This window comes from Stigmatopora argus, chromosome 18, assembly GCF_051989625.1.
Source record: "Stigmatopora argus isolate UIUO_Sarg chromosome 18, RoL_Sarg_1.0, whole genome shotgun sequence".
Lineage (NCBI taxonomy): Eukaryota > Metazoa > Chordata > Actinopteri > Syngnathiformes > Syngnathidae > Stigmatopora > Stigmatopora argus.
The window spans coordinates 13186091-13206188 of NC_135404.1; the positions used below are offsets into that span (position 1 = coordinate 13186091).

General features: G+C 43.5%; 6 protein-coding genes across 9 annotated transcripts; 4 read left to right on the forward strand and 2 right to left on the reverse strand.

The window, feature by feature from the left end:
- The first annotated feature begins 375 nt into the window (after window positions 1-375).
- Window positions 376-2204, forward strand: LOC144093232 (uncharacterized). 3 transcript variants are annotated; one of them, XM_077626578.1, is made up of 5 exons: window positions 376-543; window positions 610-696; window positions 858-1000; window positions 1049-1167; window positions 1258-2204. In XM_077626578.1, the coding sequence occupies exons 1-5, from the start codon at window positions 411-413 to the stop codon at window positions 2135-2137; spliced, it is 1362 nt and encodes a 453-aa protein (XP_077482704.1). In that variant the 5' UTR covers window positions 376-410; the 3' UTR covers window positions 2138-2204. The 3 variants fall into 3 exon arrangements, with proteins under 3 accessions (XP_077482704.1, XP_077482702.1, XP_077482703.1); XM_077626576.1 differs by having other exon boundaries at window positions 858-1167; XM_077626577.1 differs by having other exon boundaries at window positions 861-1167.
- A 970-nt stretch (window positions 2205-3174) lies between these two features.
- On the forward strand, window positions 3175-4282 carry LOC144092894 (uncharacterized). Its single transcript, XM_077626050.1, has 4 exons — window positions 3175-3278; window positions 3383-3442; window positions 3519-3593; window positions 3867-4282. Exons 1-4 carry the CDS (start codon window positions 3230-3232, stop codon window positions 4220-4222), a joined length of 540 nt encoding a protein of 179 aa, XP_077482176.1. The 5' UTR covers window positions 3175-3229; the 3' UTR covers window positions 4223-4282.
- Window positions 4283-5133: 851 nt separating this feature from the next.
- On the forward strand, window positions 5134-7197 carry LOC144093323 (uncharacterized). The gene is made up of 3 exons (XM_077626724.1): window positions 5134-5227; window positions 5352-5420; window positions 5531-7197. Exons 1-3 carry the CDS (start codon window positions 5179-5181, stop codon window positions 7141-7143), a joined length of 1731 nt encoding a protein of 576 aa, XP_077482850.1. The 5' UTR covers window positions 5134-5178; the 3' UTR covers window positions 7144-7197.
- A 928-nt stretch (window positions 7198-8125) lies between these two features.
- LOC144092700 (uncharacterized) lies at window positions 8126-10269 on the forward strand. 2 transcript variants are annotated; one of them, XM_077625740.1, is made up of 5 exons: window positions 8126-8243; window positions 8320-8367; window positions 8434-8517; window positions 8651-9588; window positions 9853-10269. In XM_077625740.1, the coding sequence occupies exons 1-5, from the start codon at window positions 8174-8176 to the stop codon at window positions 10216-10218; spliced, it is 1506 nt and encodes a 501-aa protein (XP_077481866.1). In that variant the 5' UTR covers window positions 8126-8173; the 3' UTR covers window positions 10219-10269. The 2 variants fall into 2 exon arrangements, with proteins under 2 accessions (XP_077481866.1, XP_077481864.1); XM_077625738.1 differs by having other exon boundaries at window positions 8651-10269.
- A 469-nt stretch (window positions 10270-10738) lies between these two features.
- On the reverse strand, window positions 10739-14383 carry fdxr (ferredoxin reductase). The gene is made up of 12 exons (XM_077625741.1): window positions 13991-14383; window positions 13822-13901; window positions 13480-13575; window positions 13279-13401; window positions 13079-13192; window positions 12899-13000; window positions 12502-12609; window positions 12184-12268; window positions 11856-12055; window positions 11607-11778; window positions 11045-11218; window positions 10739-10969 (listed from the first exon to the last, which is right to left on the reverse strand). Exons 1-12 carry the CDS (start codon window positions 14061-14063, stop codon window positions 10830-10832), a joined length of 1467 nt encoding a protein of 488 aa, XP_077481867.1. The 5' UTR covers window positions 14064-14383; the 3' UTR covers window positions 10739-10829.
- Window positions 14384-14677: 294 nt separating this feature from the next.
- narf (nuclear prelamin A recognition factor) lies at window positions 14678-19978 on the reverse strand. Its single transcript, XM_077625742.1, has 12 exons — window positions 19725-19978; window positions 19139-19211; window positions 19002-19070; window positions 18802-18924; window positions 18590-18722; window positions 18193-18327; window positions 17341-17459; window positions 16843-16972; window positions 16508-16580; window positions 16297-16434; window positions 15601-15758; window positions 14678-15519 (listed from the first exon to the last, which is right to left on the reverse strand). Exons 2-12 carry the CDS (start codon window positions 19193-19195, stop codon window positions 15272-15274), a joined length of 1383 nt encoding a protein of 460 aa, XP_077481868.1. The 5' UTR covers window positions 19196-19211; window positions 19725-19978; the 3' UTR covers window positions 14678-15271.
- Window positions 19979-20098: the final 120 nt, after the last annotated feature.

The following is a 20098-nucleotide window of genomic DNA, read 5'->3' on the forward strand; positions in this document are numbered from 1 at the left end:
TGAACCGCCATTACGGCACCGGACGTCCAATGCCCTTAAAGCTAGAGGGTTGAATTTGTTCGCTTGCTGTCAGCCTTCCCGCTCCAAATGAATTGGACATCTACTAATTATGAACATATTAATTTACAGCAGAAGGGTGAGAGATCTTCTAACCTCTTGGGAAGGGGAATGAATAATGCATTGGACATCCACTTAAGACGAACCAATTGCTAAGCGGGTGATTACATTTTTTTTTCTAACTCATTTGCCTGAAGACATTCAATCCATTTTGATGGGGAGGGACTAAATGGATTGTTGCCGCGGTGAGACCGCTTCTCATTGGAGCCAATTATGAGCAGCTGTTTTCTCTTTCCGCCTGCTTGCTATAAAAGACGAAGTGTTCCATACCGTTGACATCGTTCACTGAAGCCATGGCCGCTGTTTGCTTCTTGGTTGCTCTGGTGCATTCTGTCCTGATGGCAAAATTGGGCCTCCTTTTTCCCCATCTAGCTGGGGCAATGCAAGATGAATTCAATGCCACGCTTAATAAAGGAGCTTTTTCAGGTAAGTGGTTGCGTGAGTGGTATTTTATCATTTTTGCTTATTAAGACTTTTGAAATGTACCTTTAGATTTACTGGCTGCCGATGAGTCCCTGAATCGGGCTTTTGAGCTTCTCCGGACTTTGGATTCTGTGCTCAAACATCAAATGAGAGAAGGTGAGTGTTATTTTGAGACCAGTGTTTTCCCAAATGGTAGAAAGCACGACACATTTTCCTTAAATATACTTGTACGTTGAATTACAATGATGGAAGATTTATGCATTCCATTGGCTATGATACACTGTAATTTACAATGGCTATTTTTTTTAAAAACAAAGTAGTGGTAATGGATGATGGGGACAATATTCACCATAATGACTCCAGTCACTACCAGCGAAGCTTCAACATGAGCGTCATGAGCCTCCAGAATGACGAGCACCAGCAGAGTTACAACATGACCAGCAGTGGCCAACAGAATGACGAGCAGAAACAGAGCTACAACATGAGCGCCATGGCCCAACAGTATGATGAGCACCAACAGAGCTACAATGTGAGCCAACAGAACGACGAACAACATAGCTACAACATGAGTGCCATGGCCAAACAGTATGACGAGCACCAAAAAAGCTACAACATGAGTGCCATGGGCCAACAGAATGACAAACAACAGAGCTACAACATGAGTGCCATGGGCCAACAGAATGACAAACAACAGAGCTACAACATGAGCGCCATGGCCCAACAGAATGACAAACAACAGAGCTACAACATGAGCGCCATGGCCCAACAGTATGATGAGAACCAACAGAGCTACAATGTGAGCCAACAGAACGACAAACAGAGCTACAACATGAGCGCCATGGCCAAACAGTATGACGAGCACCAAAAAAGCTACAACATGAGTGCCATGGGCCAACAGAATGACAAACAACAGAGCTACAACACGAGTGCCATGGCCCTACAGTATGATGAGCACCAACAGAGCTACAACGGGAGCCAACAGAATGACAAACAACAGCGCTACAACATGAGCGCCATGGCCAAACAGTATGACGAGCACCAAAAAAGCTACAACATGAGTGCCATGGGCCAACAGAATGACAAACGACAGAGCTACAACACGAGTGCCATGGCCCTACAGTATGATGAGCACCAACAGAGCTACAACGGGAGCCAACAGAATGACAAACAGCGCTACAACATGAGCGCCATGGCCAAACAGTATGACGAGCACCAAAAAAGCTACAACATGAGTGCCATGGGCCAACAGAATGACAAACAACAGAGCTACAACACGAGTGCCATGGCCCTACAGTATGATGAGCACCAACAGAGCTACAACGGGAGCCAACAGAATGACAAACAACAGCGCTACAACATGAGCGCCATGGCCAAACAGTATGATGAGCACCAAAAAAGCTACAACATGAGTGCCATGGGCCAACAGAGCTACAACGTGAGTGGCATGGCCCAACAGTATGATGAGCAGCAGCAGCAAAGCTACAATATGAGCAGCATGGGCCACCAAAGTGATCATTTCAACCTGCGCCGTGATGTGAGCTACGAAAGTGCCAAAATGGATGAATTGTCTACTGCTTCTATGACTGTGAATGTTTAACAAACCAATATTGAGCTGTAGTGTCCTAAAAATGTGCACCTGTCTAAAATAAAAACCTTAAACTTGACATTTTCTTGTGACCAATTATATTTAACTATCTGGGAGAACTGTACCTGCATAGTTGTCACTTTTTTTTTTTTTTGGTTGCCTGCATGGATTGCAGTTTAGCATTCAGCCTACAGTATAAGCCAACTTTGGCCCTTTTACATCAAATTCTTGCACTGAAATATTTCAGATCTTTGTTTCTTATGGAGATAACAGTGTTGCATTAATATTAATTCGGTACAAAAATGACAGCATTGGAATAAATGGAAACAAACTTCAGTTGTAGATATGTATGTACTCTGAAATCTAGTTTACAACTAATCACCCAAGTGGAGTACAAGGAAATAAAATTCTGTTGTATATGGTACGTAATAAGAAATCTAATTTACACCTACTGATTACTCTACCTAAGATGACTGTTGTGGGGAAATTAGATCTTTATGACTACATATTGTGCCTCTGCAAAACACTAACAATATGCAATATATGTACTATACAACACCCAGGTGCAGCTATTTCAAATCATATTGAGGTTGACATGATCTATTGCAATTCAGTAACTTGGATTTTTCTCATTTTCAATGGCTTTTTCAACATGGTTTTACATTTCCTTGTTCAAAAATATATTGCTACAACTTGAGAAGGCTTCAACTAGGGGTGGGTATACCTCCAATTAGGAGGGTTTATAGGATGCAGCGCTACAATTAATGAACAGTTATGCCTACATGAGCCAGCCAATCTATGATATACTACCATAGGATGAATAAACAGAAAATCAAGGAGTTTTCATTGGGAAGATGTGTCAAAATGAATCAATTCACAAGGAAGTGATCTAAAATGCCCCCAAATTATTTAGCGAGTGACCCAAAACAACAAGTGAGCCAAGGCATCCCTTGGTATTTTCTGCTAAAAATTGCCCCTCCTAGTTTTTAATAATGAATGTAGCCCTAGTTTTGTTAATGACATTATTAGCACCTGCTGTTCTCATCTGTCATCTGATATAAAGGTCACAGGGTCACCAATGTTCCTCACACTTTTCCAAAAGCAATGGCTGCTGTTTGGTTCCTGCTGAGTCTGCTGAATGCATTCTTGCTTGGTAATAGTTTAGTCTTATTTATTATTATTTTTAAACAAGGGTTTTGTTTAAAACTTTGTGTATTATGGGCCAATGCTGAAATGATTTTTTTTGTCTGTCTTCAGGTTGTTTTGCGGCTGGTGCTACTTTGACCCAAAGTCAATCTAATGCCCTACTTAAAGGAGGTACTTGAATTTAGGGTGCTAATTTAAATCCTGAAATGTATGGGGAAGAGGTTGAAACTTGTTTTCTTTGCCACAGATTGGTCCTCTGTTTCGCCTGAGTTTCTGGAACTTCTCAAGAATTTGGGAGCTTTAAAAGAGAATTATGCCATGGGTGAGGAATTGGGACAGAAAAAAAATGGCCAAACAAATGCCTATGTTTATATAGGCCATTTCAATTTACTCGCATGACTTTGGGCTAACGTCTGAACTTATTTTAAATGTGACAATTGTGTTGCATGGATTGAGTAGGCTAAAGATGTCAGAAATACAATAGCACTGTGACAGTAGAGCGTTTTTTTGTGCATAGTGATCTGAAATGGAAATTGGATAGTCTGTAGCATAATTAACAAAAATTCTCAAGTGAATTTTTCCCTCTGTGCTAAAGGACTGCCCAAGAAAGACAAGAGTGACACGGGCCTTCAGAATGACGACCCGAAACTCAAACGTGACGACTACAATGTGAGCAAAGTTGACCAGAACGATGGGGTCCACCAGAGTATGAAGAATCTGACCATGAGCCAGGTACATGAACGTGCTGAGACGGTGAACGTGAGCCGGGCCCACCACAATGCAGTGACTCTTCAACCAACAAGCCATCCGAACATCATGACCCAAGTGCACCAAAGTGATGAAAAGTCTGACCCGAGCCAGGTTGGCCAAAGTGGCGGCCAGAAGTTTGACATGAGCTACCAGGAGGAAAAAATGGAGGACCAAGACTCTGTGTTTAATGTCAATGTTTGAAGTGGGCTGTCCTATTGATGGTTGACTAATTCAAAAGGCATTAAAAGTTTTGTCAGACTACTTTATTCTATTTTTTTTTTACCTAGATGTTGAAATTAAATGACTACTGTTGCAATATGTTTACCACCAAAACAGGCAAACACTCACCTACCGTATTATCTGCACACTAAGGTGCACTTAAAATCCTTCAATTTTTTTCCAAAAGCTGACCGCCTAATAATGCAGTGTGCCTTATATATGGATTTTTTTCGGAATATGTCATTGAGGGTGTGCCTATAGGACAAAAAATATGGTAATTACTGAACACTGTCGTTTTATATTGGTCTGAAAAATGTGTGGATTCAGAACTTATTTCCAGTACAATAGTGGGACAACTTCATAGTTTAAGAATATGACAATGAACCTGCTCATAAACTTAAGCCTGCTGTAGGTGTCATGAAAAAGTCAAACGGGATCCCATCACCGGCACCCTCACCGTGTCTATGGATTAGATGCCAAGTGCCACAAATGGCAGCAGATAATTTAACGAGGAAAATGCCAAATTATCTTTCGTTACATTGAAGAACAGTGCAAAATAGTTTCTGATGGTCGTGCATGAACAAATGAGCACGGGGACTTTTGCAGTCAAATATTGTATCTGATACTTTTTGTCCCGGTTGAGATTTTTTTCGATAGTAGGCTAACATGAAGCCCCAACACCCGATGAACTACTATAGCATGCTCGATCTATTGGCCGTCGAACCGTCAACTTTTCATAGCACGGGATTACTGACACATCAGGTAGTCGATAGCCTGAACAGTTGTACGTCATCAGAGGGTGGGGTTTAATGCCACGGCAACAGTGTTGAGCGTACCTAATGCCCAATAAAGACCAATCAGCAGCAGGTGTTGACACTTCACCTGCAATAAAAGCTCACCTGCTTGCTTGGTGGCTTTTCACAACTGTCCCTGAAATCATGGCTGCGGTGGTCTGGCTTCTGCTTGTTCTTGTCTTGATCGAAAGAGGTGATGGATCATGTTAATTCATTTGTTTATTTACATTTGTATTTTTGTTAGTGTTACCTTGATGCTGCAGCACAATTTTGTGTAGAATAAATGCTTTTTCTTCTTCTATTGTTGCTGTTTGCAGGCTTTTGTATTCCAGCTGGTATGACACAAGATGAATCCAGAGCTGGAACTAATAAAAGTGATGTTACAGGTGAGGATACTATTGATAATTGATTTCAGTTTTTTTTTTCTGTCCAATTATGACTAATATTTTTAAGTGTTTTTGAAATTTATTAGCTCTAACATTTTTTTTTGTTTCAGATCAACTAGCAACCCATATAGGAAATGGTCACCAGCACAAGCAGAACTACAACACAAGTATGGGCCATCAGAACCCAGTTAGCCTGATCCAGGTTCTCCAAACTGCTGAGAATCCTAGCAAGAGTTTTGAGAAGGTTAATGTGAGCCAAAGTCAAGGAACTGAGACCGTTACCCTGAGCCCGAGCCAACAGAGTACCCAGAATGTAAACCTGAGCCGCCAGAATGTTGAGCTGAGCCATCAGAATAGTTTACACCAGTTTCCCCAGAATTCTACCTTGAGCTATCAGAACATTGTCAACCAGAGTGCTGAAAACATTAACCCAAGCCATCAGCGCACCGTTAAGCCAAGCCATCAGGCCACTGGGCGTGTTTACCTGAGCAATCAGAAAACCGAGAACCAAAGTAGCGAGAATGTTCATGTGACCCGTCCGAACTCTGTTAGCCAGAATGTTCACCTGAGCCATCAGAGTACAAAGACCGTTAACCTGACCACAGAGAGTGGGGTTCCTGTGGGTGTGGAGAACATCAACATGAGCCTTCAGAATACACTCGACCAGGTCAACAAGATTGCCGAGAGCGTTACTGAGATTGTAAACCTGACGCAACAGAACACAGCCAACCAGTGGCGACTGAGTGCACAGAATGGTAGCCTGAGCTATCAGAACAATTTTCTCCAGAGTGTTGAGAACATTGACACAAACCTTCAAAACACAGTGAGCCAGGTTAATGAAAGTGCTCAGAATCTTAATTGGATGCATCAGAATCATAACCTGAGCTATCAGAACAATGTTCCCCAAAGTGCTGAAGAAATTAACATGCGTCCTCAGAACAATGTGAGCCAGGTTCCCCAGAATGTTAACCTGGCTCATCACAATGCTGTTCCAAGTCCACGGAATGGTAACTTGAGCCAGCACAACAATGAGAGCAAGGAACCCGAAAGGCCTCTGAATGTTAATCTGAGCCATCAAAACAATGTGAGCTATGTTCCCCAGAATGTTAATCTGACTCATCAGAATACTGTTCAGAGTGCATGGAATGGTCACCTGAGCCAGCAGAAAAACGAGAGTGAGGTACCCGAGAGTCCTCTGAATGTTAATTTGAGCCAGGTTCCCCAAAATGTAAATCTGACTCATCACATCGGGAGCCAAGTACCTGAGAGTCCTCTGAATGTTAATCTGACTCATCAGAACGCTGCTCAGAGTGCATGGAATGCTAACCTGAGCCATCAAAACATTGTGAACCATAGTCTCCAGAGTGTTGAGAATGGGATCACAAAGAGTGAGATCTCTGAGAGCGCCCAGAATGTTAATCCGACCCAGGTTCCAAAGAGTGCCCAGAACAGTACATTGAGCCATAAGAACATTGTTCACCAGAGCCAGCAGAAGACCGCAGGGACCGCCAGGCCGAGCCAGCAAGAGACCGGAGGGACCGTCGGGCCGACCCAGCAGAAGACGGCGGGGACCGTCGAGCCGACCCAGCAGAAGACCACAGAGACAGTCCATCTGAACCCATGGAAGATCGTCAAGATGTACCTGAGAGGGAACATAAGCAAAAGCTACCATGATGACAATGATTCAGATGTGGCAGGCATTCCCTTCACTGTGACTATTTGAAGTGTCTTGGTTGTAATTGCATGACAAGAAATCATTAAAGTTTCATGCACAGTACTTGTCTGACATTTGACTTTCATATTTGTGTTCAAAAGAGATGCATGCTTTTACTTGTCTAAAAATAAACTGACCTGATGCAGAATAAGGTGTGAGCCACATCAAATATCTGGACTTATAATGCTCAACATTACTGCTATTAATCATTTAGGAATAAGTAACGCAAAGGCTGTTGATGGTAGCAAATGGCTAAATTAAAAAGCTATCATGTGCTAACATTGTGCATTATGTACTCTTCAGCACTTTAGTTTATATAGCCCTCCTTTCAAATGGATTGGACATCTACTGCTATCAATGGCAGCCCAAAAGGAAAAACAATCTTTTTCTCTGGCTAAGCTACACCATGTGACCAATGAGTCAATCACTTGTATATGCCCAATGCAATAAGAAGTGGGAGAGTGGCAGCCAACAAACATGTCCTTCTGACTTGGCTATGATAACAAATTTCAATTCATGTGTATACATTCATTTAGTATACTCACTTATCCAGATTCTAGTAGTTTAACTATTTGGTCAATGCTGCTACAAATTGAGATGCAAATATAAAATATGCTAAAATATTCTAGTCTGTGAGTAAGACAAAGGGTTCTAACAAAGGTCATGGCAGTGCAAAAAATAAACTGATTCATCTATGTAGAATGTTAGTAGGGGCGATGTGCCCATCAAATTCAATGATTCCACCACATGAGTGGATGTCTATCAATATCTTGGCAAGGGTATCAAGTGCTAACTATTTTTTTAACAGCAGAACGCATAGCTAGCTGGTGGCCATCTTAGGTAAGATGACCTAAGCTTGGAAACGACATCTGCAAGTTTTTTCTGTACTGTCCGATGATGTTGCACAACACTAAATAGAACATTATTCTGTGTGTTGCAGTGGTAAAATGGCAGGACCAGCCCTCATTGGCTCCAATTAAGAGCAGCTGTGGTCAGTTGCTATTTGCTATAAAGTCTCAACTGCTTCACAAGTTTCTTCATGTCTACAGAAGCAATGGCTGCCCTTTGGCTTGTGTTGCTGCTGGTGCATGCCGTCTTGGTGGACAGAGGTAATACCGTCTCCTTTGGAACTCTTTGACTTTACATAACCAATTCAATGTGTTTATGTGGGGTTTTGTTTTCCAGCCGGTGCTGCGTCTACGGGAGCTGAATCCAATGTTGACCGTGAAAAAGGTAAAATTGTTATGAGTGAATTCCATTTCTCATTGGGGTGTTGATTTTTTGTTTTGTTTGTTGCAGATCCGTCTATGCAAGATTCACTCAAGAAGGCATTTGAACTTCTTCACTCTTTGGATGTTATGTTGAAGCAACAGGTTGAAGGAAGTAAGGTTATTTGGAAACCCTTGATTGATCTTAAGTACTATTGTAGTATATTCCATTGTGTGTTGCTGGCATAAATGTGCATAGAAACTGAAATTTAGTGCCTAATGGACTCATGACTTTTTTTATTTTCAAGGCCAACATGCAACCCAAAAAGTACAAGACTTTAGCCTGAAGAAGCAGAGTGATTCTTTTCAAATGAATTTCAATGTGAGCAGCAAGGGCCAACACCTTGATCTTCCAGGCCACAACGTGAGCAGCAAGGGCCAGCACAATGATCAGCAGCAGAGCTACAATATGAGCAGCACAGGCCAGTTCAATGACATTCCAGGACACAACGTGAGCAGCAAGGGCCAGCACAATGAGCAGCAAAGCTACAACATGAGAAGCAAGGGCCAGCACAACGATGACCTTCCGGGCCACAATGCGAGCAGCAAGGGCCAGCACAATGACCAACAGCAAAGCTACAATGTGAGCAGCAAGGGCCAGCACAATGATGAGCAGCAAAGCTACAACGTGAGCAGCAAGGGCATGCACAATGATCAACAGCAAAGCTACAACATGAGCAGCAAGGGCCTGCACAATGATGTGCAGCAAAGCTACAACGCAAGCAGCAAGGGCCAGCATAATGATGACCTTCCGGGCCACAACGCGAGCAGCAAGAGCCAGTACAATGACCTTCCAGGCTACAATGTGAGCAGCAAGGGCCAGCACAATGATCAACAGCAAAGCTACAACATGAGCAGCAAGGGCCTGCACAATGATGACCTTCCAAGCTACAACGCAAGCAGCAAGGGCCAGCACAACAATGACCTTCCGGGCCACAATGTGAGCAGCAAGGGCCAGCACAATGACCTTCCAGGCTACAATGTGAGCAGCAAGGGCCAGCACAATGACCTTCCAGGCTACAATGTGAGCTGCAAGGGCCAGCACAATGACCAACAGCAAAGCTACAATGTGAGCAGCAAGGGCCTGCACAATGATGAGCAGCAAAGCTACAACGCAAGCAGCAAGGGCCAGCATAATGATGACCTTCCGGGCCACAACGCGAGCAGCAAGGGCCAGTACAATGACCTTCCAGGCTACAATGTGAGCAGCAAGGGCCAGCACAATGATCAACAGCAAAGCTACAACATGAGCAGCAAGGGCCTGCACAATGATGACCTTCCAAGCTACAACGCAAGCAGCAAGGGCCAGCACAACGATGACCTTCCGGGCCACAACGCGAGCAGCAAGGGCCAGTACAATGACCTTCCAGGCTACAATGTGAGCAGCAAGGGCCAGCACAATGATGACCTTGCAGGCCACAACACAAGCAGCAAGGGCCAGCACAATGACCAAAAGCAAAGCTACAATGCAAGTAGCAAGAGCCAGCACAATGACCTTCCAGGCTACAACGCAAGCAGCAAGGGCCAGCTCAATGACATTCCAGGACACAATGTGAGCAGCAAGGGCCAGCACAATAATGAGCAGCAAAGCAACAACATGAGCAGCAAGGGCCAGCACAATGACCAACCACACCACAATGTGAGCAGCAAGGCTCAGGAGAATGATGTGCAACAAAGCTACAATTTGAGCAAGGTACCTCAGATCAATGACAACAAGCAAAGCTACAACATGGCCATCAAGGGGTTCCAGGACAATGTCCAGCAAAACTACAACATGGATGATGACTTCACTGATGTGCTGTCTGTCAATGTTTAAAATGGAATGAAAGATGCAACTTGTCTTGAATTAAAAAAATCCCTAACCTGACACTTTTGTTTATATATATATATATTTTTTTAAATTAATTATTTTATTCTAGTATACATCAGCCATTGTAACAACAGTCAAGTTTTCTTACTTGCGTTCAGTCCATGTCCAATCCATTGGACAATAGTCAAGATTGCTCCAATATTTGCATTGTGGTGAAAGGAACTTAAAATTGAAATTTCCTTTTGACATCAGTGTGTCCAAACCATTAAACAGGCATGTGCTAGAAGCGACAGATGGCGAGGAAAAAATACAAACAGATGTCGATACACTCACAAATACTTTATTCCTTTGGAGCGAACAAATCGTTTACAGACTTGATACGCAAACATTACCAAGGAATAACAGGGTATAAATAAAAAAATCACTAAAAATTTCCATTTACTACTACATGATCGTCTGTGTAATCTGGTATACCGTGTAATCTGACACTTTCTTATCCAAGTGAAAGAGGACCAGTCTCAAACCGTTTGACCGTAAGTGCACATTTATTGTGAAATTGACCACAATCCTGCCCAGTTTTCACTTTCCGTCATTCCCTTGAAAACCATCCGTGACATTCAGGCCCGTTCCGTCCGTGCCACTTGAAGCATTGCTTCGACAGTCAGCAGCTTTTCTCTGGGTTTTCCCATCGCCTCCCCCTTCCTCGTCTCCAATTCATCAATCTTTTCCCAATCTGAGAAAGTCACCTGTTTTACTCCTGGGGTAGGATAAAAACACACACTGTTGGATCGCCCACACATAAGCGCGACTTAGTGAGCAGAAATGTACCTACCTCTTTTTGCGAGCAGAGTCGTGATACTTTCTGCCCCAGGTTTAGCGGCAGACGTGTCCAAATTTCCCGAATTCATGTCTTCTATCAAGGATTTTGCAGTGTCAAAACTATTATTCAAAGTGGTGGCGATCACGCCCGTTGGGCCCGTCTTTAGCCAGCCACTACAGTATAGACCTGAAAGGAAAAGTTTCAAGGAATATTTACCTGCGTATTATACGAAGCTCACATATTTTCGCATGCGAGTCCGAATAAAAAAAGTTTAATTTTTCTCCCAAATTTGAACTCCTCATACTGATTCCGACAACCAGTTGTGTACCCATTAAAAAAGAAATTAAATACATTACCGCATGCTCACTTCAAAGTAAAGAACCCTATTTTTCAGACAATAAACCGAACTAGGTTATAAGTTGCACCAGCCAAAGATGCAGAAAGGGGGAAATTTTTTTTAGGGAAGAAGTGGGATCCCCTTTAAATGGATTGGACATCTAAAAATGAAGGGATTGCGAACACCACTATCATTTACTGCGGGATCGGTGCCAAGTATGTTTTTTTTAACTTGTACCTGGAGCTTGGTGAACCCGGCCCATTTGGTTGGGAACTATGGCTTTGTCGGGGTCAAAGGGCACGGCCGGGTCAATGGGGAGGCTCTTGTAGCCAATACTGCTGACGACAAGGCCACAGGTCACATCCTCTAGCTCGCCAGTGAGCACCGCGCGAGCAGCCTCACCTGAACCCTGGTGTGATGAGGACATACATATTTAAAAATAGATACAACATGTTAAAATCCACCAATCGAGGCGGTAAAATTCACCTCTAGTCGGTTGACCGCCAGCCGGACGGCTTCCACCCGGGAGCCGTCGGAATTGGGCCGAATCTGGACCGGACTACGGAAGAATCGAAATCCCCAACTGCGTGAGCTTTGCTTTCTTCTTTCTCTTTCCTCGTCGGCAGAAAGCTCGGTGGCGCTTTTGAGCATCAACTCTGTCAGACGTTTTCTTGGTCTTGGCAAATCTGAAAAAGCAAGACATTGGCGTTACAGACGGCAAATGACTGATGTGATCTATGGGAGATCAAATTCTCCACTAATTGCCTTTTCTACTTAAGGAAATATATGGCAGGTCATTTAAAGCATTTCTCACCTGAAAGGGCCTCCGAGACACCCACAAAATCAGCTTGCAGCATCTCCGGTCTGGTGGCTGGTAGCTTCACCATTTCCCGAAGTTCCTTCATTCATCATCAGATAAACAACCGACAACATGTAGAAGCCACAACACAGTACTAATGACAACAAGTCAATAAGAAAACAAGACAAAGACGACAGACTACTGGCATGACAAAGACCAATGCTCCAGATGTGGGGCATTGGTCTTTGTCTTATTTTGAAAAGAAGAAATGTTATGTCAACGTTTCTTCTTTTTCCAATGGTTTTGAATTGTATTATTGGTGAATTGACAGACCTTGATTGTGCAAGCCACTTGCATGGGTCCTCTCCTGCCAACAATGAGCACTCTGCGGACCTTGCTCTCCATCAAAGCTTCCAGGGCAGGCTGAGCGATGTCGGTCTTCTGCAAGAAACCACAATTCACGTTACCTTTGTCACAACTGGATCTTTCAGTCTTAAATTTTGATTTTTTTGGTATCTGACAACACCACACAGGTGGTTTGCGGAATCAGTGTCAGGGGTCAAAACGGTATAAGTGCACCAACAGTAAAAATTCCTTCATCTAAAAAAAGGGGTCCAAATCTTCAGCGTATCATTCAGATGCTCACCATAGGGTACTAGAATCTGTTTAAGGGACCAAAAGTGTGATTTGAAATCTACACATCTCATTAACTCCGATACTCTCGTCATACCTTTAACATGTCGATGGGGGACAGTAATATTCTGGCTACATCTAAAGCCACGTTGCCCTGTCCCAGAATGACCGCTGTTTCGGGACTGAGGTCGGGGCTCAGCTAAACAACAGAAGGAAAAAAAATATAGTTTACCCACTGATATCTCGGGATAAAAACGAGCTTCGTGAAGCAACCTACATCCCGACAGCTTGGCAAGCCATTGTACCAGCCCACAAAGTCTTTGGCAGAATACACTCCCGGTAAATCTTCTCCAGGTATCCCCATCCTCCTGTTTCCCTCCGCCCCGTAACTCTGTTGCCAAGTACACCATAGACAAACAAAAATGATTGAGAAACAGATCCCACTTGCAAAGCTCGTTTTGAGCGTAAGCCTTTTACCAGTATTACTGCATGGTACGCTTGCCGCAGTTCTTCAACGCTCACGTCCTTCCCAATGTTTACATTTCCATAGAAATGGCAACGAGCATGTTTGGCGGTCTGCGTGAACGAGTTAATGACGTTCTAAGAGAAGGGAGGGTGGGAGAATGATGGATTTTAGTATACAGATGTGGAAACATAAGATTTCCTTCAAGGGTTTACCTTCACTTCAGGGTGGTCGGGGGCAACTCCAAACCTAACAAGGCCAAAAGGGACGGGCAGTCGCTCGTAAATGTCCACTTCGACATCTTGACGGGCCTGGGAGAATATAAAGGCCATTCCATACACAAGTCAGAAATGAGTCAGTGCTAAAACATAGTCACTCACTACTGTTGCAGCACTGACTCATTTTGGACTTGTGAATTAGTTGGTACCATTTTACATATAAGGTTGAGGCTAACAATTATCTGACGATATAAGGTGCATCCGAGAGCACCTTGGCACAGAAACTGAATGTATATTATATATTTTTTCCACTTAAAGAAGTACGTGCGTGATATTTACTTTGAGCAAATGTTGTGCTGTGTAGAAGCCTGCCGGTCCACTACCCACGACACACACTTTTGTGCTGCTTGAAGACAATGCTGTAGCAAAACATGGTTTAAAAGATGAACGTTTGTCAAAGCGCTAATATCACTTAGCATGGCATCAAATTAGGATGAAAGGGACTTACCTGGCTGACTTCTCCATTTACTCCTCCATGCTAACAAAGTGCCACCGGTCAACAGCCTTTTAAAGGCACGCATTTTGTACTTTGTGGCTCGAGATAAACGTTGAGTTTGAATTCAATCGGTGTTTTTGTTTTGATGGCGGTACCTCAAAGCGGAAGGCAGCCTTCCTCGACAAGAGCAAAAGCCAAGGTAATGAAAACAAAATGTTCTCTTCTCGGTCAGTTTCCGCCACGGCATTTGGTTACTGGTGTCGACATGACACAGTAACACGAAAATTCGCGGAACACTCATTAACTTATTCAAGTTGTGAAAACGACACAAATTTATCTCTTCGTTTCGGCGCTGCGTAGCGCCAAAATATTCCCGCTAAACAAAAAATGAGCACAAATGGTTCCTCCTGGAACCTACCATTACTGTCACCCCCCAAATGTGAAGGGGAGTTCACAATTTTATTCTTTCTATTTCTTCAAATTCACCTAAATTTACAAATCAAATATGCCTTGAAAACGATGGAAATTATGTTAAAAATATGACTCCTCAACATTAAAATTGAATAAAATATTTTTGGGAGTATACAGGGTTTCTTTTTCCCATGTACCCAACCTTCATTTTTCAGTCATTTTCAATTCGAAAAAGATAATTTTGTAGTGATACAACCAATGTCTTCCAGCGGTGGTAAAGAACTCGCCTTGGCCTTTTGTGAAGGGGCTTTTTTGGCCTTGAAAATGTTTATTTTAATAGACTCACAGGATGCTACCATTGTGGAGCATGTTACAAAATAAAAGCCTAACACATTTGGCAAGGTTAGGAGTAAATTGAGGTTGTACTGCTTTGGAATAAAACAAGTATACATTGTAGTCCCAAAGGATTAAAATATAGACATTTTGCCCAAGTAACACATACACACGTAGATTAAAAAAAAAAAAACTAAAATACTTGTCCTGGTACTGATGGAATGGGTTGATCAGAAAGTTGCATAGTTTTGTGGAAACACTGCTGCTAAACGTTTGATAAAAGCATAACTATCATTTTTATTTAAAAAAAAAAAACTCGCTTCGGTATCCACGTGACCATTTTTGCTTGGCAACTACTGACATATTACATTTTCTAACTCACGTTCCAAAAACGTGCGAACGTGGGTCGTTTTGGGAGAACCGCGCCCAACTGAGTCCAGCTCTTGACTTGATCAAAAGGCAATTATTAGATGGTGGCTTAGGTATCCCCCAAAATACCCAGCAAAATCCCAAATAAAACCAAACACTGCGCTTTATGTCCCATCATTCTCACCACTGCATGTGCGGGGGCCGCGAGGGGCTTCGATGGCGACTCCTGTACTGGGTGTGCAGTCGTTGGCGGGTCTGCGGGGAATCTTGCCCCTCCAGCCAGTCTTGATAGAGCGTCTGCAGAGCGGGGTTGAATTCTGGGAGACCGACGGGCAAGCTTTTGTAGACTCCCTCCATCTGCCGGACCAGGATTTTATCCACGCCGCCCGCCGTCTCGTTCTCGGCTTGACCCCTGCCGCTTAAGCACCCTGGAAGAACCGTGCATGTCAATGAATGAGCGATGGCGCACATTTTCCGCGAGCCAAAATGTCGTTCTACGACGGCGTTACCTCCCGGACAGGAGAGTACTTCCACCAGCTGGTAAGGCACTCGTCCCTTCCTCATACGATGCACCAAAGTCTGGATGTTGGGAAAACCGTAAACGGCAGCAAAGTGAAGCAGCGTCTCGCCGTCCCGCTCCAGCGTCACCTCTTGAAAATCCCGGTTCCTGCGGGGCGACCGTGTGCGGTCGATTGGTCGCCGGTCTTTTGGTCGCCCGGACCGCGACAACGGGCGACCAAAAGACCGACGACCAAAAGACCGGCGACAAAACAAGGTAAAACAAGATGGTCTACGCATGAATAAAAGCCAACAATGGCCATGAGCAGTTTCACTGAGCCGAAGTGTCAGTGTAGAAGAGTTTGTATGTACATGCGCTGTCCCTTTAAGAAGCGACCTCCGTCAGGGTCTTAACAAGTTCTCCAACAAAAAACAATCAAAGTCCGGGAAATTTGGAGCTTTTCTTTAGCCTAATCATGACTAGGGCATTAAGTATGACTAAATAGTCATTCGCACTTTGTATTTAGGGAATTTGAGCAACCATTTAAATGGTAATTATCAATAACCTTCCGGGCGCCCAAAAGACCGGCGACCAAAAGATCGGCGACCAAAAGACCGGCGACCAATCGACCGTGTCCCCAGGCCGACAACTCCCCGTAGACGTCTCGAAACGTAACGACGGAGCCGACCTCCGCTCCTCAACTCACCTGAGCGTCTGGTACGTGATCTCGTGAACTTCCACGCCAAATAGTTCCTTGGCCGCGTGCTTGAAGACGTGTTCCAGAAACCCCTCGGAACCGCGACCTTCGTGCCGGACCGGCGTGGAGTCGCCGGATTCCCCGAGCCTGTCATAGTCAAAGACGTTTCTCAATTTTTACAAATAGAACAACATGATAAAAATAGCGAGCAATTACTCACACATGATCCAATGGAAGTGAGTCTAGGTCCTCTACGGAGACCTTCTTCTGCTGCATCAGGTAGTAAATTTCTCCTGGAAAACGACACAATACACAATTGTGGCTTGTGACTATGTTTTTCTTGTTTGCTTCAACCTTATGACTGTTGACATCAATTTGTTTTTTCCAGCAATAACTTTTTAGCGGTCATTTGAGACAAAAATAACGACCGCCCGGTTTACAACCCAAAGCATTGGTCAACATAACCCCCGAAAAAAAAACAATTGCGTCATGGCGACGGGTACATTTTATTTGGCCCATCCTGGCCGCATAAAAGATAAGAAGTTATGTATGAACCTGAGGTGAGGACACAGTCCACATCTCTGCTCTCCAGCAGACTGTTGTAAAACTCTTCTCGGACGGCCTCCAGTTTTTTGTCAAAGCAGGGAGCCACCACGATATGGTAAACTTTGTCAGCGTTGAGCTTCTGTGGGCGGAAAAAGGAAAACATTTGAAAATCATTTCTCCTCTCCAACTTTGCCGTAAATTATTGCTAGTCTTGGTTTATGGAGCAGTTCATCACCAGGTTGGTGATAACTTCTGGCTCTAAAAGCGCCGAGTCCTTCCGCTCCAGATATACTGCGTGTAGACAATTTTTCATCATATTGTCGTAAACTACGGAACCCTCCGTGTCCCTCACGATAAGACATTTGCTGCCAACCCCTCATAATGTTGCTGTTTACGATATATATCGATTCTCGGTGGCGGCATTTTGATGCGCGTATGGTGATATATATTGTCACGTTCCTAATGATAGCATAATTTTCTTCCACTTCACTTCACTCACTCACTCACCTGCTGTTTGGAGAAGTAGTCTTTAACCAGACATCCCATAATCTGCTGCGGGGACCTCGCCGTGCAGATGTGAGGCGTGACCAAACTCCCGAGGACGCGCTCCGAGTAGCGAATCCAACCTGTTCATATGTACAGTTATCCCATTTTTTTTCTCTCAACATACTCTATAGCACATGTGTCAAAGTGGCGACCCGGGGGCCAAATCTGGCCCGCCACATCATTTTGTGTGGCCCGGGAAAGTCAATCATGAGTGCCGACTTTCTGTTTTAGAGTATACATGTATATTAAATTTCCTGATTTTCCTCCTTTTAAATCAATAATTGTCATTTTTAATCCATTTTTCTGTGTTTTTAGTTCAAAAATCATTTTGTAAAATCTAAAAACATTAAAAAAAAGCTAAAATAAACATTGTTTTAGATCTATAAAAAAGTGAATATTGAGGGCTTTTAATCCATTTATAAAAATAAAAAAAAATCTAAATATTATATCTAAAATAGTCCGGCCCATGTGAAATCAAGTTGACGTTAAAGCGGCCCGCGAACCAACCCGAGTCTGACACCCTTTCATAGGGTTTGATTTTGTTTTAATGTGTTTTACAGATTTCAGTACAGAGCGTTGACGGAATGTTCCGAAGCTCTCTCACCGTCCCTGTCGCTGAAGAAGGGAGTGGTGGAAGAAAAACCTTCTATCTATCAACACCAGCACTCCACTCTTATCTCGCTATCGCTAGCTAGCCACCAAGTCACCCACTTACGTCTAACGCTAACATTAACAATGACTAGGGTCGTGTCTGACCAAGCCACGGTAACAATTAGAACTGTCCAAGCACGAGACTAAGATGATTGAACTGACCTGGGCAGGAGGAGGTGAACATGGGCAGGGCGCTGGAGTCGTGGTGCCTCCTGCGATACCTGCCGATAAATTCCTTTTGACTCTCGATGATGCTAAAGCCCGCCGCCAGAGTGGTATCGAACACAAATTCGACCCCTGCATGGAAATAAGATTCCAAATTCAGATACAAAAGAAAAAATAATAATCTACTCTCAATTGACAAGGAGCATACATTTATTTAACTTTGGACTGAATTTAGCGCCATTTACTGATTGCCAGTGAAGTCGCTAGATGTCCAATCCATTTAGCCTAAAAATCTACTTTGCTAATATTTTTTTTTCTTTTTGGTGCAACAACTAGTTTCAAACAAACACATCACAGTTATTTCTTTTCAATGTCTAGTTGAGAGTTAACTCACCCAGGCTCTTGAGAAAAGCACAAAGTTTAGCGCCGGCCTCAACGACATCCACGCCAAGTTTGACCGCAAAGAACGGAAGCGATTGCGGACACACGGACGCCACCAGAACCTTGTGTTTGGCCACGTCGCATTTCTGGTGAGCGCAAAGAAATTACTCGAGTAAAACAACGGGGCGAGCTTACACGGGGCCGCCCTGTCGAATGGTTCTGTACATTGTTGAGGGCTAACACCCGCTCCATCTCCTCCAAGTTTTGCTGAGAGATCTTCAGGCTCTCTCCCTCCGACATACAGCCATCACAAGATAGGCAGGCACTCAGCAATAATGGACGTGGGACCTCCTGAAGGAACAAAAAGTCCAAAGCATTGCCATCAAACCACCGCCATTTTCCACGCAGAAGCAGGCTTATTTGACCTGTCCATTGACTGGCTCTCCGTCTTGAGGTGAGCTGACCCCATGGTTGTCGCTCTGCTTCTTGTTGCACTGTTTGTCCAGCGGTTGGGATTCAGAATTAGTTCACGTCAGATCATTTACACGAAAAGAAGAATCACCTGCTTGCTGCAGTTCTCGCACTTGTCCTTGCGCTTCTCAACGCTGACCTCCGACATTTCGTTCAACGCTGATCTGCAAGTACATACACAGGAAATGCTTTGAAAATATCTATAGTATATAGTATTTCTCGTCAAAGTGGTTTGTTACAAAACACAATGGCACTGTCAGTTCTGGTTATTATTTCTAATCATTTGACTGGAAATATTGCCAAATCGCTTGATATTCCAAGACGAATTTCCACTATGTAGTACATATATGTAGTAGATGTCTTTAACTCAGACTGGGGGACAACGTCTTAGCACCTAAAACTGCTTACCACACCTCCTCCAATGTACCTTGACATGGTTAAACGACTATACTTTACATATTCTATATATGAAGTAGTATACTGTTATATACCGCATAATATTCAGAGAAACGGGAAACGAGAACTAAGACAGTATTCATACCTACTATTTTCATTACAAGGTCATTTCAGAAAACAAAAGTGACATTTGGGAAACTTACCCTGGTGATCTGTATGAAAACACCTGTAAAATTAAAATGCATGCAGACTATTAAAAAAGCAGCAACATTGGAACTCACCACTGCAGGAGGAGCATCGAAGGTCGCCCCTACAATAACTCCAAAAGCGGGACGACAAATAATCAGCCTGTAGGCAATCGGAAACGGTCTTGTCCTCTCGTAAGATTTCCTGGTGTTATTTCATATCAAGCAAGTGTCGTTTTGACAGCGATCGGTGTTTACAAGCGACTCAGTCCATTGTAGACGGTCAAGCCGCAAGAAGAAAGCGCCCGTGCGCATGTACGGCATGCAGAGACCGACCCGGAAGTGTCAACACTAAATAAAATAAAAGTTGAGATGAGTAGTAGTAGTATTGTTTCAAATAAACACAACAAATGAATACTGCTCTTTCATCTATGTTAATTAAGGATGCAGAAAACGATTTTATTTTGATA